We start from the raw sequence: 22,828 nt of genomic DNA, 5'->3' as shown, positions 1-22,828 counted from the left end.
TGGCGTACATGTGGTAAGAATATACCCAGATCCTTGACATAACGTGGCCTCGACAATGCTCCCCGCATACTCACTACTCGGACTCCCTCCAGTCACTATCTGGCAGAGAAGAGGTAGCAAAATTATAAACTAGCTGATCCAGAAGGCTCCTAGAGAGTTACCAATAGGTTCGGTCCGGTGTACTAACTAGCGGTCGGCCTGCGAACACCGTTTTAGAGCTGTACCCTCGAAATGTGAGGAATATTGGATCTCGCCACGATGTTCATCATAACCTCAAAATTCTTCAATCATATTGTATGATGGAAGAGATAGGGAAGAAAATAGCAGTTATGGGACATAGTAAAGATATCACAGAGTTTCAAAAGGGAACAATTGTGGCAACTCATGCATTGGGTGCTTCCTATCATAAGCAGCATGTCACTTTCTCATGACTCAGTGTGGTTAAGGTGTACAAAAATGGTGTCAAACAAGTCAAACCACCTCTTGCTGAAAAAACTGTAAAGGATTATGCAAGGTGGGTGTTCGTGGTAAGTGAAGGGTGCAACACATTGTATAGGTTCAATGGCAGGTTATTGTGTGCCAGTTGATATCACAGAACTATGGAGAATGCAAGAATAATATCCCAAATGATGCACTGCACACTCAGATGTATGGGGTTCCAGAACAGATGATCCAAGGGACACCCTCTCCTCATCACTGATCAGCATTGATTATGAATGCTGTGGTGTTAACAACACCCTGGTTGAACACTGTAGGGCTGGAATTGAGTGTGCAAGTTGGATAAGTTGAAATACCTGTTGCAATATGCTGACAAATGCCCTCATGTGTGGTTCAAGCAACACTAGTCCATGGACTCCTCATGCATGGTGCCCACTCTCCAGGCAGGCATTAGCATTAGCATTAGCATTAGTAGAGGCATTTGATGCAAGAAAGCAAGCTTATGCAGCATCAGCCAAAAAAAAAAAAAAAAAAAAACCCACTTGCACTTCACCCCTCTGTTCGTTCAAAATACCTGTCCAGCTGAGCCTTAAACTTATTTAGGCTATCTACCTCCACTACAAGGGATGGAAGTCTGTTCCACCAACCAACCACCCGCTGGCTAAAGGCAAATTTCCGCACGTCTATCCTACATCTGTCTTTCCTCAATTTGAATTTATGCCCTCTCAGGTGATTTTTCTGAGCTAGAGGAAGAATCCCATCAGCATTGAGCATGCTCAAACCATTCAAGGCTTTGTACACCTCTATCAGATCACCTCGCCGATGCCTAGTCTCCAGGCTCTGTAATTTGCAAAACTTAAGCCTTTCTTCGTAAGAGCAACCCTTTGTTCGATTCACTAATCTTGTTGCCCTTCTCTGTACTCGTTCCAGCAGCTCTACATCCTTCTTGAAATGAGGCCTCCAGACCTGTATACAGTACTCTAGGTGTGGCCTGACCATTGCCTTATACAAGGGAATAATCACTTCCTTATCCCTGCTGGGGCTTAGAGGGGAACAGGTATCCTGTGTGTTATCAGACACTCAGCCTAAAACACTGATGGATCCAATATCTCTCTATTACAGAAGATTTAGGAGAAGTCCGGTTGGCCTGCCTCCCTAAAATCCACTCATGCACACCTTCTCGATGATAAGCCCTGTTACGTCACTTAGGTGGCAACGAACGTGTAGAGTGGTTCTCTTCAAGACGCCTGGTCAGCGTGAAGAGGAAAAGACCAAACCCTCCAGCAATGAGAGCACAACAATACAAATGGCCCTCAGTCCCCAGCAGCTTTCACTCTCCCTCTTACGGCAGCGAGAGGATCAGAGTGGAAGCAGAGGGTGCTAAGAATCTCTGGGTACGACCAGGCTGCCATGCACGGAAATTGAACTTGGCCTGTTATAACGTACGATCACTCATCGGTGAAGACAGGATATTAGAGCTGGAAAAGGAATTAGAAAATGTGAATTGGAATATCATCGGTTTGGCTGAAACAAGAAGAAGAAATGAATCACTTATAAGTTTATCAAGTGGAAATCTGCTGTACACCAATGGAAACAGTGAAAGGAGTGAAGGTGGAGTTGGGTTTCTGGTCCATAAAGATTTTAAAAACAACATTTTGGAATTCAAAAGTACATCACCAAGGGTGTCAAGACTAATATTCAAGATTTCTAAGAGGTACAAGCTAAAGATTATAATGATTTATGCACCAACATCGAGCCATGATGATGAAGAGGTTGAAGAAATGTACACCGAAATTTCTAGATGAGCAGAAAACCCACTACACTATTATTATGGGGGACTTCAATGCTAAGGTTGGAAAAAAGCAAAACAGCGCAGAAAGAGGAACTATAGGAAATTTTGGAATTGGTGAAAGAAATAAAAGAGGTGAAAGACTTGTGGAATTTGCAGAATCTCAAGGAATGTCAGTAATGAACACTTTTTTCAAGAAAAGGGTGAACAGAAAGTGGACATGGAAGAGTCCAAATGGATTAACAACTAATGAAATCGACTTCATCCTCACTAACAGAAGATATATTGTGAATGATGTTACCGTCCTGAATAAGGTAAATGTTGGAAGTGATCACAGAATGGTAAGATGTACACTTGATATAGATGTAGGAAAGGAAAGGAAAAAACTGACTCGAGTAAATAATACAAAGGTCTTTGAAATAACAGAGGAGGAGAAAAAGCAGTATGTACTGGAACTGAAGAACAAGTTTGAGCTTCTGCAGACTGCTCAGGACCAAGATATCGACGAGGAATATTACAACTTTCTGAAAGTGATAAAGCCCAAGAAACTTATAGGGAAACAGAAATCCAAAGAAGAAAAAATTAGTCAAGAAACACTTGTCATGATGAACCAAAGACGACAAATGAAGAGCAAGAAAAACACTGAGAGGGAGAAAATTGAGTATACTGAGTTATGCAAAGCCATTAGAAAGAGACTCAGAGAGGACATAAGAAGATTTAACACAAGAAAAGTAGAACAAGCATTAAGGGAAAACAAAGGATTTAAATCAGCAGCCATCAGCAGTAATACAGAAAGACAAATGATACTGAAACTGAAGAATAGCGATGGTGTACTTATAAACAGCAGAGAAGTCATAATTCAAATAGCAGAAGACTACCATAGAGAATTATACAAGGAGCGAGGGAATGATACCAGCAGTGGGGAAGATGGATTGCAAAGTAGCAACACATACGACATACCCAATATTCTTCCTGATGAGGTAGAACATGCATTGAAGAAAATGAAGAATCGGAAAGCCCCGGGGGAAGATGAAGTTACTGTAGAGTTGTTAAAATTGGGAGGAAGAGACATAACACAAAAACTGGCAAGGCTCTTCACAAAGTGCATTAGAAAAGGTGTGATGCCTAAGCAGTGGAATAATGCAATCATAGTTTTGCTGCATAAGAAAGGAGATAAATCAGAAATTGGAAATTATAGACCAATTAGCTTGTTATCCCATATCTACAAGTTGTTCACAAGGGTCATTACTAACAGATTAGAAAGAATACTTGATGAGAATCAACCGAAAGAGCAAGCTGGCTTTAGGACAGGATTCTCAACTATGGATCACCTTCACGTAATATCACAGCTAATGGAGAAAGCAAATGAATATAAAACACCATTATGCCTGGCATTTGTGGATTATGAAAAGGCATTTGACTCCATACAGCATAAGGCAATGTTTCGGGCACTGGAAAGACAAGGCATAGATACTCCATATATTATGATTTTGAAGAAAATATATGAGAGTGCTACATCCTTTATTAGACTAGACAAAGACAGTAGCAAATTTAAAATCGAGAAAGGTGTTCGACAAGGAGACACAATATCTCCGAAACTGTTTACTGCTGCCCTTGAGGAAGCTTTCAGAAGATTAGACTGGTCGCAGAAAGGAGTCAATATGAACGGAGAGTACCTAAACCATTTATGATTTGCAGATGACATTGTGGTCATAAGCCACGATCCCAAAGAATTAGAGGAAAATCTTAATCAGTTATGCACAGTTAGTAAGGATTTTGGACTAAAGATGAATATGGCTAAAACAAAAGTAATGATGAACAAGTATGCCACGGAAAGGGAAATAATGATTGAAGGAGCAGTAATTGAAAAGGTGGAGTCATATACTTATCTGGGACAAGTTATTAGCTGTAATAATGATAAATGGCTGGAAGTCAAGAGAAGAATAAATTTTGGATGGATAGCATTCAGGAAATATAGTCACATACTGAAGAGCAATATCCCAGTTTGTCTGAAACGTAAAATAATGAATCAATGCATACTCCCCACCATGACTTATGGAAGTGAAACTTGGGCACTCACCAAAAGAATGGAAGAGAAGCTAAGAACTACACAGCGAAGAATGGAACGAATTATATTGGGAATCAGACTGTTAGATAAGAAGAGAAACACGTGGATTAGGCAGCAAACTCAAGTAAAGGACATTCTTATCAAAACTAAAGAACTAAAATGGTCTTGGGCAGGACACATAGCTCGAAGACATGATGACAGATGGACTAAGAAAATAACAGAATGGTACCCAAGAGGAGCTAGAAGAAAACCTGGAAGACAAAGGCGGAGATGGATAGATGAAATTCATGAGTTTTTGAGTAGTAAATGGATGGCCAGTGCTCAAAACAGAAGGAACTGGAAAGTTGCTGGACAGGCCTTCATCCTGCAGTGGATTGAAAATGGCTGATGATGATGATGATGATCCCTGCTGGAAAAATTCCTGTATATCATTGACAATACTCCATGAGCTACTCTTGCAGCCCGTCTGCACTGCTCAGAGAACTTCAAATCTGCCTGCACAACCAACCCCAAGTCCCTTTCATTCTCTACCACTGTCAGTGTAGTACCACAGAGCTGATACGTTGCTCTGGGGTTGCTGTTTCCCATGTGTAGTACTTTACATTTGTCAATGTTAAACTTCATTTGCCACCTCTCAGCTCATCTGCTCAACCTTTCCAGATCCTGTTGCAGTAGCATAGTGTCAGTAGTGTCCTTGACAACCCTGCCAACCTTTGTATCGTCTGCAAACTTGGACATTAAGCTTGATATACCATCATCAATATCATTTATAAATACAGAAAACAATAATGGACCCAACACTGAGCCCTGAGGGACTCCACTAATAACATTAGTCCAGGATGAGCAGTGTCCATCGATTACCACTCTCTGTCTTCTCCCCCTCAACCACCCCTTTATCCATAGCAGCAATTTGCCTCCAATGTCACACTGCTCCAATTTGTGTAGCAGTCTTCCATGTGCAACAGTATCAAAAGCCTTTCTAAGATCCAAGTATATAATATCAAAGCTATTCCCTGCATCCAGTTCTTTTGTGACTGCATCATAGTATCCAATCAATGGATAAAATGGGAATTTTTTTTTTTTTTTTTGCTCAACCCATTCAAGGCCTTATACAACTCAATCAGATCACCTCGCAGGTGTCTACTCTCCAAATGCTGCAATTTGCAGTGAAGCCTTTCTTGGTAAGAGTACCCCCTTGGTTCCCTTCATCAATCTTGTTGTCCTTCTCTATACTCACTCGAGCAACTCTACAAACTTTAAATGAGGCCTCCAGACCTGTATGCACTACTCAAGGCGTGGCCTGACCATTGTCTTATACAAAGGGATAATCACCTCTTCCCTACTATCAAAATTCATGAATATTATTCACAAAATCCCATAACCTGCTCTGGCAGCCTGTCTGCACTGCTCAGAGAATTTCATATCTGACTTCCACAACGACAGATGGACATTTGTTCCAGCAATCAAATACCCGCTACTGTTGGGAACGGCACGAGGGTGAGGGGAAGATGATAATAGCAATAGAGGCATGTGATGCAAGAAAGCAAGCATATGAGCTTTTGTAGCATCAGCCAAAAAAATATTTTTTCCTCCCAGATCTTTTTCCACACAGCTAGCATGCTTCTCTGGGGTTACTTCTACCCATATGCAGTACTTTTCATTTTTCAATGTTAAACTACAGTTGCCAGTTCTCAGCCCATCTGCCCAACTTTTTGAGATTCTATTGCAGTTGCACGCTGTCATTCACCACCCTGCCAACTTTTGAATCATCTGCAAACTTGCGTTTTAAGTCTGATATATCTTCATCAATATATCATTGATAAATATACAAAACAACAGTGGACAAAACACTGAACCCTGAGGGACTCCACTAATAACAGTCCACGAAGAGCAGCATCCATGGATTACCACTCTCTGTTTTCTCCATTCAACTACCTTTTTATCTATTGTAGCAACTTACCCGTAATACCATACTGCTGCAATGTGTTCTGTCGTCTTCCGTGGTCAACTGTATCAAAAGCTTTCCTTAAATCCAAATGTACGATATCAAAATTATTTTTTGCATCCAGTTCCTTTGTAACCATATCATAGTATCCAATCAAATTTTTCAGACAAGACTTTCCCTTAACAAACCCATGCTGAGTCTGAATTATTACTGCAGTCTTGTCTAAACGAACTTGCAATGCTTCATTAACCAGTGATTACATTATTTTTACCCAAACAAAAGTTAAACTAACTAATCTGAAATTACTCATGTCACCATTCGATTCCCCTTTCTGAATAGGGGATATATTTGCACATCTCTAGTACATGGGGACTTCCCTTGAGTCCAAGGATGCTCTCATAATTATGGCTAAGGGTTTGCTTACTTACTTTGCCATCCTTTTAATATAACTGGATAGATCCAATACACCCACCCCAGGTGCCTTTCTTATGTTTAACTTCAACAATTTCTCCTCCACTTTGCTCTCAGTTATTCCAAAATCATTAAGCTTTCTGTTGGAGTTTAATAAGCTTCTGTCCTCCACTTCCCTACAGAATTCCTCATATGTGAATTTGCATTAGCATTAGTAGAGGCATATGATGCAAGAAAGCAAGCTTATGCAGCATCAGCCAAAAAAAAACCCACTTCCATTTCACCCCCCCCCGTTCGTTCGAAATACCTGTCCAGCTGAGCCTTAAATTTATTTAGGCTATAAACTTCCACAACAAGGGATGGAGGTCTATTCCACCAACCAACTACCTGCTCGCTAAAGGCAAATTTCCACACAACTATCCTACATCTATCGTTCCTCAATCTGATTTTATGCCCTCTCAGGTGATTATTCTGAGCAAGAGGATGAATCCCATCGACATTGAGCATGCTCAAACCATTCAAGGCTTTATACACCTCTATAAGATCACCTCGCCGGTGCCTGGTCTCCAGACATTGTAATTTGCAAAATTTAAGCCTTGCTTCGTAAGAGCAACCCTTTGTTCCATTCACTAATCTTGTTGCCCTTCTGTGTACTCGTTCTAGCAGCTCTACATCCTTCTTGTAATGAGGCCTCCAGACCTGTATACTATACTCAAGGTGTGGCCTGACCATTGCCTTATAAAAGGGAATAATCACCTCGTTATCCCTGCTAGAAAAATTCCTGTATACCATTGACAAGACACCATGAACTACTTTTGCAGCCCGTCTGCACTGTTCAGAGAACTTCATATCTGCCTGCACAATTACCCCCTATTCCTTTTCATTCTCTACCACTCTCAGTGTAGTACCACAGAGTTGATACATTGCTCTAGGGTTGTTGTTTCCCATATGTAGTACTTTACATTTGTCAATGTTAAACTTCATTTGCCACCTGTCAACCCATCTGCTCAACCTTTTCAGATCCTGTTGCAGCAGCATAGCGTCAGTAGTGTCCTTAACAACCCTGCCAACCTTTCTACCGTCAGCAAACTTGGACATTAAGCTTGATATACCATCATCAATATCGTTTATAAATAAAGAAAACAATAATGGACCTAACATTGAACCCTGAGGGACTCCACTAATAACATTGGTCCACGGTAAGCAGTGTTCATTGTTTACCACTCTCTGTCTTCTCCCCCTCAACCACCCCTTTATCCATAGCAGCAATTTGCCTCCAATGTCACTCTGCTCCAATTTGTGCAGCAGTCTTCTATGTGCAACAGTATCAAAAGCCTTTCTAAGATCCAAATATATAATATCAAAGTTATTCCCTGCGTCCAGTTCTTTTATGACTGCATCGTCGTAGCCAATCAAATTGGTCAGGCTTTCCCTTAACAAAACCATGCGTGTCCCAGCTATAACAAGTCTTGTCTAGATGATCCTGCAGTGCTTCTTTAACGAATGTAGAATCAAAATACTCATTCAGTTTTTCATCTATCTGAGAAGGATCACAATAGTCGAACCATCAATATCATGTGGACCAATTTGGTTCATTCCCCTTCCTTCTAGAGTTTATAGAAGTAAGACGTCCTTGATGCTTTTTTTAGCATACTTTTCCAAATATTTCTCGCAATCTGCCTTATACTGAGTTAATTTTGGTAAATAAAGCATATGACATCATTTTCTAGAATATGAAATTACATTAATAATAGGAAAACTTTCAGAATGTTCAACGTGTTGATTGAACTTATGGTTAGTGGCATTTAATGTTCTTCGTTACCATAATAATGTTTTGTCCGTTATTTATATATCCGATGAAAGGCATCACTGTTGAGAACGGCACGAGGGTGTGGGGAAGATGATAATAGTAATAGAGGCAGGTGATGCAAGAGTATGAGCTTTGTAGCATCAGCCAAAAAAAAAAAAAAAAAAAAAATCACACCACCATTCCCTCTAAAAGATTGTCCAGGTCCTCCTTGAATTTATTTAAGCTATCAACTTCCGCAACGATGGAAGTTTGTTCCAGCAATTAACCACCTGCTGGCTAAAGGCAAATTTCCGCACATCTATTCTACAGCTGTCATTCCTCAATTTGAATTTATGCCCCCTTAGGTTCGTAATCTGAGCAAGCGGAAGAATCCCATCAGAATTCAGTGTGTTGAACCCATTCAAGGCCTTATACACCTCAATCAGATCAACTTGCAGGTGCTTAGTCTCCACCCACTGCAATTTGCCGAACTTAAGCCTCGCTTGGTAAGAGGACCATTTCATTCCCCGCATCAATCTTGTTGCCCTTCTCTGTACATGCTCAAGCAAATCCTTCCTAAAATAAGGCCTCCAGACCAGTACGCAGTACTCAAGGCGTGGCTTGACCATTGCCTTATACAAAGGAATAATCACCTCCTTTTCCCTAGAAAAATTCCTGTATATCATTAACAAATCCCCATGACCTGCTCATGCAGCCTGTCTGCATTGCTCATAAAACTTCATATCTGACTGCACAATTAATCCCAGGTCTTTTTCATTTTCTACCACACTAAGTGTAGTACCACATAGTTGGTACGTTATATATGGCTTACTTCTACCCATATGCAGTATTTTGCATTTGTCAATGTTAAACTTCAGTTCCCACTTTTAATCTGCCCAAATTTTCTAGATTATGTTGCAGTAGCCCAATGCCATTACGTAGCATCAGCCGAAAAAAAAAAAAAAAAAAAAACCAGTGCACACATCATTCATCATTCCCTCTAAAAACAACCCTGCCTACTTTTGTATCATCTGCAAACTTCGACACCAAGCCTGATATACCTTCATTAATATCATTGTTAAATATACAACACAACAATGGGCCCAACACCGAACTCTGTGAGACTCCGCTAACAGCATTAATCTCCTAAGAGCAGCGTCCATTGATTACCACTCTCTGTCTTCTCCCACTCAGCCACCCTTTTATCCATTTTAGCAGCTTTCCGTTAATACCATTCTGCTCCAATTTGTACAGTAGTCTTAAATGCCCAACAATGTCAAAAGTTTTCCTGAAAGCCAAGTATATGATATCAAAATTATTTTTTGCATCTAATTCCTTTGTAACCATATCATAGCATCCAATCAAATTTGTCAGACAAGACTTTCCCTTAACAAACCCATGCTGCGTCTGAATTATTGCTGCAGTCTTGTCTAGATGATCCTGCAATGCATCTTTAACCAGTGACTCCATTATATTACCCGGAACAGAAGTTAAACTAACTGGTCTGTAATTACTCGTGTCATCCTTCAATCCCACTTTGTGAATTGGGGCTTCGTTTGCACATCTCCAGTCCATGGGTACCCCTCCCCGTGAAATCAAGAATACTCTTATAATTATGGCTAAGGGTTTGCTTAGTTTCTTTGCGGCCTCCTTCAATATAACTGCATAGATCCTATCCACTCCAAGAGCCTTTCTTATGTTTAACTTCAACAATTTCGACCTCCACTTTGCTTCCAGTTATTACAAAATCATTAAGCATCCTGTTACAGTTTGATAAACTAGCATTTTCCTACCTTAATAACTCCTCACGTGTGAATGTAGATGCAAAATACTCATTCAGTTTGTTTGCTATCTGAGCAGAATCATGAACTGTCGAACAATCGATATCAAGTGGACCAATCAGATTCATCCCCTTCCTTTTAGAGTTTATATAAGTAAAGAAGTCCTTGCTGTTTTCTTAGCATCCTTTGCTAAAGATTTCTCGTAATATGTCTTCGTTTGCCTAATCTCCTTTGTGACTTGATTACAGAGTGGATTAGTATAATCCAGAACAGAACTTCTCCTTAATACTCTAATTTACATATAAATACCAACTTTCAGATATTATTTTTCTGAAAGGGAGTATTCAGGAAAATAATAATCTCGTGAAATCATAGTAGTAGAGGAGGCATATGATGCCAAAAAGCAAGCTTATGTAGCATCAGCCAAAAAACAAATAAAAAAATTAAAAAAAAAAACAGTGCAGACATCCATTCCCTCTAAAAATTTGCCCTGTTCCCCCTTAAATTTATTTAAGCTATCAAATTCCACAACTACCGGCTGGCTAAAGGCAAATTTCCACACATCTATTCTATAGTACAACTGTATTTCCTCAATTCTAATTTATGCCCCCTGAAGTTCGTAATCTGAGCAAGAGGAAGAATCCCATCAGAATTGAGCCTACTCAATTCAATGACCCAATCCCAATCTGATCACTTTGCAGGTGCCCAGTCTCCAGACGCTGCAATTTTCAGAACTTTACCCTTTCTTGGTAAGAGGACCCCTTCGTTCCTCTCACCAATCTTGTTGCCCTTCTTTGTACTCGTTCTAGAAACTCTACATCTTTCCTAAAATGAAGTCTGCAGACCTGTACACAATACTCAAGGCGTGGCCTGACCATTGCCTTATACAAAAGGACAATCACCTCCTTTTCCCTACTACACTGGTGTGCAAAACTTAAGGACCAACATTATTTCTTAAGGTTACAACCACAAAATCAAACGAAACAGCCTGTGGCAATTTGCATAACTGTAGCCGTTCAGTAGAAAGCTGGTGTATATGCAAAAATTTGAATCGTAATGAGAGGGCTCACATAAACAGATAAAAGCAGCAGTTCAGCAGTCATCTGCAAACTACCGAATGGTGAGCACGATTTCTACAGACGTTCGATTGGTTTCATACAATGCTACTGACAACGAAATGGCCAGTAGACAACATCTGGATCACTGTACCAGGGTCGAATAATTGGGAAGCTCGAGGAAGGTCGAAGTGTGAGGAATGTGGCCGCAGAGTTTGGTATCGCCCATACCATCGTCGCACATTCGTGGGCGACCTTCAGAACGACAGGTACAGCTGTTTGAAGGACCAGTGGCGGTCGTTCACGAAAAACAACGCCCAATAATGACCGCTATATACTCCTACAGGCCCAGAGGGTTTGTCCGACGGCCAGTACGCTGTGCCTCTTTAACACCTGCCCATAGGAGCACCGTTTATATTAGTGCATCGAACAAGGACTGGACAGCAGCACAATGGGGTAAGGTGTTCTTTACTGATGAGAGTAGATCCAGTCTCAGCAGCGATTCTGGACGTCAGCTAATCTGGCGAGAGGTTGACACACGGTATCACCCTGCAAACACCACTGAAAGGGTATCGGTATAGCGGTCATGGTGTTCTCGTCTGGGGAGCGCTATCTTGGATGGGCGTACACAACTCCAGATACTGCAAGGTGGAACTGTAACCGGGTGCATGCTACTGTACTGAGGTAATCCTTCCCCATGTGCATCTGTACTGAGGTACCATTGGCCTCGAGTTTGTGTTTATGGATGATAACGCCACACCCCATTGCACTGCAGCCTGTTGATATGCTTTTGGAAAGTGAGGACATTGTTCTTATGGATTAACTTGCCCGTTCCACCGATCTAAATCACATCGAACACATATGGGACGCTCTGGGGACGCCTAGCAGCACGTCCACACCCACCAGAAAATGTTCACCAGCTGAAGATGGTGCTGACAGAGGAATGAACAATGTTATTCAAGAACCTATCAACAACATTGTTCTAAGTATGGACAGGCGTTCCAAAGCCTGTATCGACGTTAGTGGTGGCCATATCTCCTACTGAGAAGAGGACCACCTCTTCCCTTTGTTCCATCTTAGGAAGTGATGCATCTGGATCATGGCAGCCAGTGCTATGTTGCCTTTTTTGAATAAAGTCACTATTTACCGTTTTGTTTCCGTTGTTGTGTCGTGTTGTTTCCTTCATGATTTCTGTACCTCACGAGGTTCCTTTGGTATGCTTTTCCCATACTCAGGTCACCCCAATGAGAAGCTACAGGTGAAAACCTGATTGGTCCTTAAATTTTGCACACCAGGTAGCGAAATCCCTCTATATTATTGATAATACTCCATGACCTGCTCTGGCAGCCTGTCTGTTTTGGTTAGAAAAGTTCATACCTGACTGCACAATTACTTCTAGATCTTTTTCATTTTCGACCACCCTAAGTGTAGTACCACACAGTTGGTACGTTTCTTTGGGGTTACTTCTACTCATATGCAGTACTTTGCATTAGTCAACGTTAAACTTCAGTTGCCACTTCTCAGCCCATCTTCCCAAATTTTCTAGATCCTGTTGCACAGGCACACTGCCAACCCTGCCGACCTTGGTATCATCTGTAAACTTCGACATTAGCCTGATATACTTTCATCAATATCATTGATAAATATACAAAACAACAGTGGGACGAACACTGAACTCTGGGGGACTCCACTAATAATATTATTCGCGAAGAACAGCGGCCATGGATTACCACTCCTGTCTTATTTCACTCAACCACCCTTTTATCCATTGTAGCAACTTCCCCTTAATGCTATACTGCTCCAATTTGTACAATGGTCTTCCATGTGCAACAGTGTCAAAAGCTTTCCTGAAATACAAGTATATGATATCAAAATTATTTTTTGGATCCAGTTCGTTTGGAATCACATCATAGTAGCGAATAAAATTAGTCAGACAAGACTTTCCCTTAATAAACCCATGCTGTGTCTGAATTATTATTTAGATCAGTGGTTCTCAACGCGAGCCATATGCCCCCCCCCCCCCAGGGGCATGCCGTATTTCTGGTGGGCCGTAGGTAAAAGTCGCAAAATTGGTGACCTGTGTAAAATGTTAAGTGGGCCACAAAAAGTTCACCTCTTAAATAAAATTATTACTAATATAGAAAAGAAATTTAAGAGATCCGCGAGCATCTCACTAAACTAATGGAATAATATTGTAATATTTTTTGTTAGTAGCATAGTTGTATATTGTGAATAAACAAAATATAATATGCGTAAAAATTCCATTGTAAATACAGATTGTAGTTAATAAACCCCTTTTTTATTAATAATATTCCTTATATTATAAACAAATACATGTTATAAATAAAAAGTGCAGTTGATAAAGAATATATTTATTATTAATATTACATTTATTATAATTAAATAATATGAGGGATGGGCCACAGAGGTGAATGAAACTTAGAAGTGGGCCACGAGCAAAAAAAAGGTTGAGAACCACTGATCTAGATGATCCTTGTTTGGATGATTCTGCAACGATCTTTAACCAGTTACCCCACTATTTTCCCCTGAACAGAAGTTAAAGTAACTGGTCTGTAAGGATTATTAAATGCGTCGATCAATAATTAAGGGCACAAATTGTTGTTATAAGTTTAAAAAAGAAAAACTCTCGAATTTTATTTCGCACTCTTTTATTTTATTATTTTTTTTAAGCTAAACAAATATTTTTTTTTGAAAGAACTGAAAATTATTTAATTTTTCAATTTTGCAATTAATTCAATAATTTTTTCTATTGTAGCCGACAGGTGGTGCTGAATATTATTTATGAAGTGTATGTAATATGGAGTCAACGTGATTTCAGTTATTTGTCTATGTGTTTGCGTTTATTAATTTTGTTTTTTTAGTGTGGTGTATTTTAAGTTGGGTCATGTTCTTGAATGGAAAGTGTTTACCTGTGATTCAGTATTTTATACAAAACTCACATTGAAGCAACATATGCATGCCAATAGCGCATCAATCAAGATTAGTTTAAATAATCATGTATCGATGAAGTGCTTTGCTTAGATGTTGCCATGATTTTCACACTAAAAGAATTAGTTAAATGGCTAGGATTGACAATGTTTGAAATGCTGGTAAATCTTATTGCAATCATAATTTTTACAATCATGGTTACTCTGAAGTTGGAAAAGGAGGTAGAGATGTCGTGGTGGACAACATTTGTCTCCTTATTTGTGTGTGATGGTTTGAACGCATACTTTTGTGTGATAGTGTGTATTCGACAGTATCTTGAAGGGTTATATAAAGCAGCAGCATTACGAGCGTCGTGGAGTTTTGTGCAACTCTTACTGATATTTTTATTCAAACTCTTACTTTGCCTGAAACTGGAAGGGCAGAAAAATTTGGTATACTCAGAAATACTTTCTCCTTTATTTATTTTGCTTATGCTCATTATGGTAAGGGCATGCCAGCTACACTGATTGCGGTGAATTATGGCAAATTTCGTTATTATATTTTGTATAAATTGAAACTGTAAATAAGACCAATTTCCACCAAATTTAGGTGAAATCTTTAAATTCTGGATTTAGGTTAAAGACTATTAATGTGCAATCAAGTATCAATTCCTGTTGTAAATACGTTTTTGGTATTTTCTTTTGTATTGGGCTTATAATTCTACCAGTTTATTTTTTTTACGAAAAAAAAAAGTTTCTTTTTAAAATAACAAAATTAATATGATAAAAAATGTAATCGAGTGTGTTATAAGTTGCCAAGTATAATACTCGTTCTGTTTTAAGAATGGTGCTCAAGCTTTGCAATATATACAAATAAATCAAAATATTAAATCTAAATTATATATAGAACCATCTGTGCATAGGCAGTCATTTCAAACATGGTGGTGGGGGGAGGACATAGGGAAAATATCTATAATAAATGTTCAATTTAATCAGTTTTACCCTTTATCCTCAGTGCTCTCTACCTGTCTGAAGATCAGACTTTTTGTTTCCTAATGGCTTTAGACTTGAAAGAGCACATTCAGACCTCATCTGAAAAAAGACTTGAGCTTCTTGAAAGAGTCCAAAGACTGGCATCTCGATTGGTGAGATTGGCAGAAGTACGACTGTATGAGGAAAAACTCAGATTATGCGGGATTAGCTTGCAACCAGTCACCTCAGAGGTGACCTGATTGAGTTTTATAAGGCTCTGAGAGTGATTACTAAAATGAATGAAGGTGGAATTCTCACTGTTATAAGCAGTTCCAGATCTAGGGGGGCTTAAATTCAAATTACAGGGCTTGAGGTTTAGATTAGATTATAGGGAGTTTTACCAGCGAGTCATTGATTGCCGGAACACATTGCTCTTGCAGGTAGTTGAATAAATTTGAAGGTCAGGATACTTACCTGTATAAGGAGGGAAGCATATAATTTGTGTTTTCTTATCTACTTTTTTTTTTTTTTTTTTTTGCCTATAGTGTAAGGAAGACACAGAAAAAGCCTGTGGCTTCCTTGCACTATATGCTGATTACTACAGTAGAGTGTCAATAATCCGAATCAATTGGGACTGCGAGTAGTTTGTACTTCCGATTTGTTCGGATTTTCGAATTTGTTCGGATTTTCGAACTTATCAAAAATACTGTTCTGGAGACAAAAAAAAGGTTTGGCAAGCGTAGAAATAAAAACACTAAGTTGTACTTACGTATTTTCTTTTCATAGACTATAGGCCTTTAGCGAAAATAATTACCGTACTTATTTTTTGCTGCACCATTTTTGAACTTTTTCTTTGTTACCAGATCTCTCTCTTTTCAGCAGGAGTAGTTGAGAGTTGGACAGCATTCAGTTTGTTGATTGTTTGTCAATTTTCACGTATCATTTAATTTTGTTAATTGGTATTTTTTTGGTAAGGTAATAAAAGTGTAAATTTGTTTTTTATATCTTCATTTTTATAGCATGTGGATAATATTCCTGTGATTTTCGCTTATTAGAATTGCCGTTTAAAAAATCAAAATTCAAAATTCAATTTGCAAATGTGATCACAATAATCGGCACTTACTCTTAATTATTTTATGGCACCAGCATAAAAAAATTATAAATGCTGGCTCGTTCAGATTTTCGATGCGCTACTGTTTTGCTATTTAATCTTGTGATTTATAGATGCCCTGTATTTTTATAAAACAGTAATAGTATATAGATATTAATGAGCTATAGCAGAAAATTCTGCCATAGCTCATTAATTGTTATGAAAACATTTTGTTGGAAACATTTTATACAGAATAGTTTTTTGGTTTTATTTTATGGCGTTGGTGTTTGTTTTATAATGACAATAATTGATGTAAGTTTTAAAATTTGAGGCTCTATAAAAAAATAAACGTTTGCCTTTAATCAAGGATATTAATATTAAAATTGCTGTACAGTGCAAGCAAGTGAAACTTATGTAATATCGTTCCTCAGAAAAAAATTCAATCCCTCCTATAAATTTTTTATTGCATGTTTTGATGCATATCTAAAAATTACTAAATCTTCCATAAGATGCATTCTTTTTCCTGAAAAGTTTGGCCTAAAATTGCCCTGCATTTTGTAGTCTGAAGATGTATGAGGTGCATGCAGTGATCTCTTTATCCTTAGCCATGGCTAGAGACAATGTGATCAAAACACAGGCGGCCTTCTAAAAAAGCTAGTTCTTGGGATGTGACCATTTCAGATCACATGCAGTAGAGGTAACAAAAAAGGATTGTTGCTGAATTAAATGTGGTGTTGCATGTAATTCCAGGAGCACTTGGCCAGGTGTAGCTATTGGACAGCCTAGCTAAAGTAAAAAAGTAAAGTGCAGCCATTATCAACCCACTGCAGGATGGAAGCCTCCTCAACAATTCATGCTGAGGGAAATGGACCATAATCTGCCACACTGGTCCAGTGCGAGTTGGCAGATCGACCGTATTCAGCAGTCAGGGGCTTGAACCCCGGTCTACTCAAAGAGCGTGTGCTACTGCACTCGCGCTCCTGCCCACTTGGCTACGGAGGCTAGCTAATAAACCCTTTAAAGTAATAATAAATGCTAAATCAGCATTTGACAGCAATAGGACAAATCAAGCAACCATTTCTCAGGTCTGTGAATTTGTCGGGGGGAATCAGAGAGGTATCGAAACATTAACTGGACCTTGTGGTTACTCACACAGTAGCAAGAATTTTGTGGATGTATTGGATAAGTGTTTCCTACACCAACATGCTAGAGAAGCAACAAGAGGAAGCAATACTCTTAATCTGATTACAGCAGTGACTCTTCATGCATTAAGAATCTGCAGATAAAAGACCCACTATGTAGCAATGATCAGATTTACTTTAAAGATGTAACTACTATTAAAGGCAAGGGAAAGGGTTTTGCTTTCATAAAGGTGACTATAGCAGTTGCAGACATTTTAAATTCTGCGTAGTGGGACCAACTGAAGAAGTTACCAAAAGGAGATTCTAAATGGGAAGCATTCAGGTAAATAATTATAGAAGCTACTAAGCATGTTATATCGGCTAAGACTCTTCAAGGCTTAGATTTAAATTGATATCATATGAACTATTGAAACTCGTGGCAGAGAAGAAAAATGTGTGGGATGCACATAAATTATCAGGTAATATGGATGCTTACAATAGATATAAACAGTCTGATCAAGTCACAATGGAGATTAGACAGGCTACGACAGATTGCAAGAAGCCTCTGGCAAAGAATGCCAAGAAAAGCAGCAATGACTTCTTTATTTATATTAACAGTAGAAGAAAGGGGTTGAATCAGATTGGTTTATTAGATATGAATGAACTCTTTATAATCCTGCTCAGGTTGCTGATGAACTGAATGGGATTTTGCATCTGCATTCCCACATGTCCAATTTTTTAGAGAAAACTGGTGGAGAAATTGATGAAGCAAAATGTAAAAAAGGCACCTGGGGTGGACAGGATCTTTAAATTTATATTAAAGGAGGCAACAAAAGAGGTAAAAAAACTTTTAGCCATGATTATGACATCATTCCTGGATTCGGGGGGATGTCCCTATGGACTGGAGATATGCAAATGTATCCTTAATTTACAAAGGGAGATAAAAGGAAGGCATGAGTAATTACAGACCTGTTCACTTAACCTCTGTTGCAGGGAAAATAATGAAGTCTGATTAAAGGAGTAATCAAAACCATCTAGGCTGGAATGTAATTATACTACATCCACAGCATTGATATGTTAAGGGGTGATTTTTTTTGACCAGTCTGATTGGATACTGTGATGTAACAAAGGAACTAGATGTAAAAAATAATTTTGATGTCATATACAGTACTGAGATTTCAGAAAAGCCTTTGATATTATTGCACATAAACGACCTCTATAGAAATAGGAGCAGTGTGGCATTAAGGGGAAGTTACTACTCTGGATAAAGGGATGGTTGAGTGGGAAAAGACAATTAGTGGTTTTTAATGGACACTGCTCTTCATCTACTAATATTGACCAGTTCTATTTTATATTCTGGCACTACCGGAATTTATTCTGGTTATTAATGGACACTGCTCTTCACGTACTAATGTTGACCAGTTCTTGTTTATATGCTAGCACAACCACCAAGTCAGAAAGACTTACAATAAACCTTGAATACGATAGTTAATTGTGTTTAGCAGTCAAGGGCGACATTGTTAGTGGAGTCCTGGGTTCACTGCTATGTCCATTGTTGTTATCTACATTTATTAATGACAGTAATCAGGATATGCTACTTCAACAAGATCTAAAAAAATTAGGTGGGTAGGCTGAGAAATGGCAGTAAATTTTAACATTAACAAATGTAAGGTACTGGATATGGGTAGCAGTAACCCCAGAGAAACATACCAACTGTGTGGTAGTACAGTCAGGGTAGTGGAAAATAAAAAAACCTTGGGTAATTGTGCAGTCAGATATGAAGTTCTCTGAGCAATGCAGATAGTCAGAACAGTTCTTGGGGTTCTGCCAATGATATTCAGGAACGTTGCTAGGCAGGATAAGTAGGTGGTTATCCCATTGTACAAGGCAATGGTTAGGCCACATCTTGAGTACTTCAAACAGGTCTGGAGGACTCATTTTAGGGAGAATGTAGATCTGGTAGAATTGGTGAAGGGAATGAAAGGGTGCTCTTACTAAGAAAGGCTTCGGTTCTGCCAATTGTAATGTCTAGACCTAGGTGCCTGTGAGGTGTGTAAGGCTTTGAATGGCTTGAGCATTTTTCCTCTTGCTTTACTGATGTGTGGGTGCCTAACTCAAATTGAGGAAGGATGGTTGATCACATCTATCCTGCCAAATTGAGGCAGGATAGATGTGAGGTTTGCCTTCAGCCAATGGGTAGGTGGTTGATTGATTGTTATAACAAATGTCTATCTTGTGTTGTGGAAGTGGGTAGTTTCAATAAATTCAAAGAAAAACTACACATTATTGGAAGGGATGGGCAGATTGATGTGGGAGGGTTTTTGTTTCCCCTGCTAATGCTTTATAAGCTTACTTTCTTGCATCGCATGCCACCAATAATAATAATAATAACAACAGGGATGGTTGAATTGAAGCAGTGAGGTTATCAATGGTCATTGCTTTGGACTAATGTTATTAGTGGAGTTTCCAGGGTTCAGTTCTGGGCCCATCATTGTTTTCTATATTTATTAATGAAATTTAAGGAGGCATATCAGACTTAATGTCTTAAGTTTTCAAATGATATTAAGGTTGGTAGGGTGGTTAATCACAGTAATTAGGGTATGCTACTGCAACAAGATCTTGACAAATTTTGCAGATGGGCTAGAGAAGTTGCAGTTGAAATTTAATATTGATGAAATGGAAAAAGTATCAGATTAATGTACCTCTATATGATACTGCACTCAGTGGAGAATAAAAAAGATATGGAGGTAATTGTGCAGTCAGATATTAAGCAACGATTGCCTCTGAGCAATGTAGAGGCAATCATGGCAGCCTGTCTGCACACTACTATGGTATTATACAGGAATTTTTCCAGCAGGATGTGATTTATCCCATAGTATAAGGCAACGGTTGATCACATGGCCACACCTTGAGTATTGCATACAAGCGCGGGAAAACTCATTTTAGGAAGGATGTAGATCTGTTGGACCGGGTGTGGAGAAGAGGTGAGATTTGCAAGGGGAACAAAAGGGTGCTCTAACCAATAAAGGCTTCAGTTTTGCAAATTGCAGCATGGGCTTGGGGGGAGATTCAGTTGAGGTGTTTTAAGCCTATTAGTCCTTGTATCCCCCCAAGCTAGCAGATTTCTGACCCACCTAATACTGCCTCGATAACATCAGCAAATATTCTTGCACCCTTTCTATTTAAGTGTATCCCATCCCTGTAGAAGCAGTCCCTTCTGTTAACAAGTACAGACCAGGCTGAAAAAAATTCTACCCCTTGAGCCTTGCACAATCTTTCCAGGGCCGAATTGATCGACAAGGCTCTCATCATATACTCCCTCCTATCGTGTCTGGGCAGAATTGCAAACACTTTCAATTAGTATTAGTAATGGCCACATGGTGCCAGAAAGCCTATGGCTTATGCTGCACCAGCCAAAAAAAAAAAAAAAAAAAACGAATAAAACAATGATTTAAAAAAAAGAAAAAAAACTAATAATAAAAGAAAAGAAAATTAAACCTATCATCCTATGTGTTTCCCTCACCTGAAGGTACTATCCAGATGATCTTCGAATTTCCCCAAACTGTCAGCTTGTACCACCCACGTAGGCAACGTATTCCAGTAATTTATAACTCACTGGCTAAAATAAAACTTCCTGCAGTCCAATCTAAACATCTCCCCCGTAACTTGAATTTATGTCCCCTAGTTCTAGCATCATTTATAATCTTAAAAATTTCGGCCTCATTCATTTTACTGATGCCTCTCAGAACCTTAAACACCTCAATCAAATCTCCTCTAAGGTGTTTAGTTTCCAAACTCTGCAACCCACATATTTGAAGTCTTTCTTCATAAGGTCGCCCTTTTGCCGATCTCACCAGGCGAGTTACCCATCTTTGCACCCTTTCAAGAAGCTCAATGTCTTTCTTTAGGTGTGGTCTCCATACTTGAACACAGTATTCCAAGTGTGGTGTAACAAAAGCCTTATATAAAGGGATTATCACGTCTGTATCTCTACTTGCAAAAGTTCGATAGATCATCGATATGACACAATGGGCCTTCCTTGCAACCTGTTTACAATGCTCAGAGAATTTCATGTCTGACCGTATTGTAACACCCAAGTCCCTTTCGTCCAGTACTTGGGTTTAGTTGAACTCCACCAAGTGAATAAGTTATTTTGGGATTACTGTTTCCCAGGTGTAATACCTTACACTTTGTTGGATTAAAGCATAGCTGCCATTTTTTTTACCATTCCTGAAGTCTGAAGAGTCATTCTATGCGCACACTTATGTGTTTCAAATATACAAAATATTTGCTTCGTAGAATTTTCCATTTAAAATGTGATTGCGTGCATCTTATTGTCTCTAAGATATGCTAATTCCCTGTCAGGTTTTGATTTAGGTAGTTTCTGATCTGCTGTGAGAGAGTTTGATGGAAATAAATTTCTTAATTGTTTTGTAGATAATTTAAGATATAGAGCAGTGCTTAACTCTAGAAGTTAGCATTTGAGATATCCGACAGAATGCATTAGGATCAAAAAACAAATGAAGTCCAAATTAAATTTTTAAACAGAATGGTCTATAATTTCAAAATCCATAAAATAAGTTGTTAAATAATTTTTTTTTTTTTTTTTTTTTTGCATTTGACAGTTTTCTATTTAAATGCAGGTTAAAAAAAAAAAGTGCTTAAAAAATAACCCTTTTATTAACGAATCCAGTATATTGTTCTGTTTTTGGCTGTATGTCCCAGTAAATTTGACTTTGTTAACACTATTATCTTGAAAATGAAACCATTAGTTAATAGTTTAATTTGCCAAATAATTAATTCCAGTATTTAGTGTGCATTTATCACGTGGTTGTAGGGATACCCTATTTATTAATAGAAAAGGTCCATATGCAGGCATTTCCAGATCATCTGATTCTGAATAAATTAATAATATGCTATCTCATTGGATATTTCTAGGAGATTGTCAAAAATAAATTTCTTAATTGTTTTGTAAATAATTTTAGATATGTAGCAGATGCTTAACTCTATATCTTAGGATATCTGAAAGAATTCTTTAGGATCAAACAAATTGTGAACCAAAGTGGGACAAAATTGGTTCAGTGATGAAATCCTAGACAGCATGTATAAAGTTTGTTAAAATTACCATTAAAACCACTCAGAGTTTACTTAGCAAAACAAATTGGGAGTGGAGGGTTTCGTTGAGGAAGGTGGCTGCTGGGTTTCAAATTGAACAGTGCTCAGTTAACTATGATACTGTTAATTTGTCTTTCTCCCCAATCCATATATCAATGTACTGTGCCAACTAAGTGCTCTTCGTGGCACTTAGCTGACACAATACATTGACCTCTGCCATTCGTTTGTAGAAGTCTGGTTTTGATTCCCATCAACAACTGGAGGAATTTCTAAAGTACTCTTCAAATGAGGCTGTGATTAGTGGATCTCAAGCAGAAGTGGTAATTT

The 22,828-nt window shown here is 38.6% G+C and overlaps 1 protein-coding gene across 1 annotated transcript; it reads left to right on the top strand.

Moving 5' to 3' along the window:
* The first annotated feature begins 14,136 nt into the window (after positions 1 to 14,136).
* On the top strand, positions 14,137 to 14,848 carry LOC150083869 (transmembrane protein 203). Its single transcript, XM_090374915.1, has one exon. It carries the CDS (start codon positions 14,327 to 14,329, stop codon positions 14,729 to 14,731), a length of 405 nt encoding a protein of 134 aa, XP_090231041.1. The 5' UTR covers positions 14,137 to 14,326; the 3' UTR covers positions 14,732 to 14,848.
* The last annotated feature ends 7,980 nt before the right edge of the window (positions 14,849 to 22,828 follow it).

The sequence above is a fragment of the Mastigoproctus giganteus genome, chromosome 6 (genome assembly GCF_048544385.1).
Source record: "Mastigoproctus giganteus isolate SK-2022 chromosome 6, ASM4854438v1, whole genome shotgun sequence".
Classification (NCBI taxonomy): domain Eukaryota; kingdom Metazoa; phylum Arthropoda; class Arachnida; order Uropygi; family Thelyphonidae; genus Mastigoproctus; species Mastigoproctus giganteus.
Note: the sequence above shows the minus strand (reverse complement) of the source record. Positions and strands in the feature narration are given on the sequence as shown.

Bases quoted from the DNA above. Each gene is read 5' to 3' on its own strand.
- LOC150083869 (XM_090374915.1), top strand. From the start codon at position 14,327: ATGATTTTCACACTAAAAGAATTAGTTAAATGGCTAGGATTGACAATG.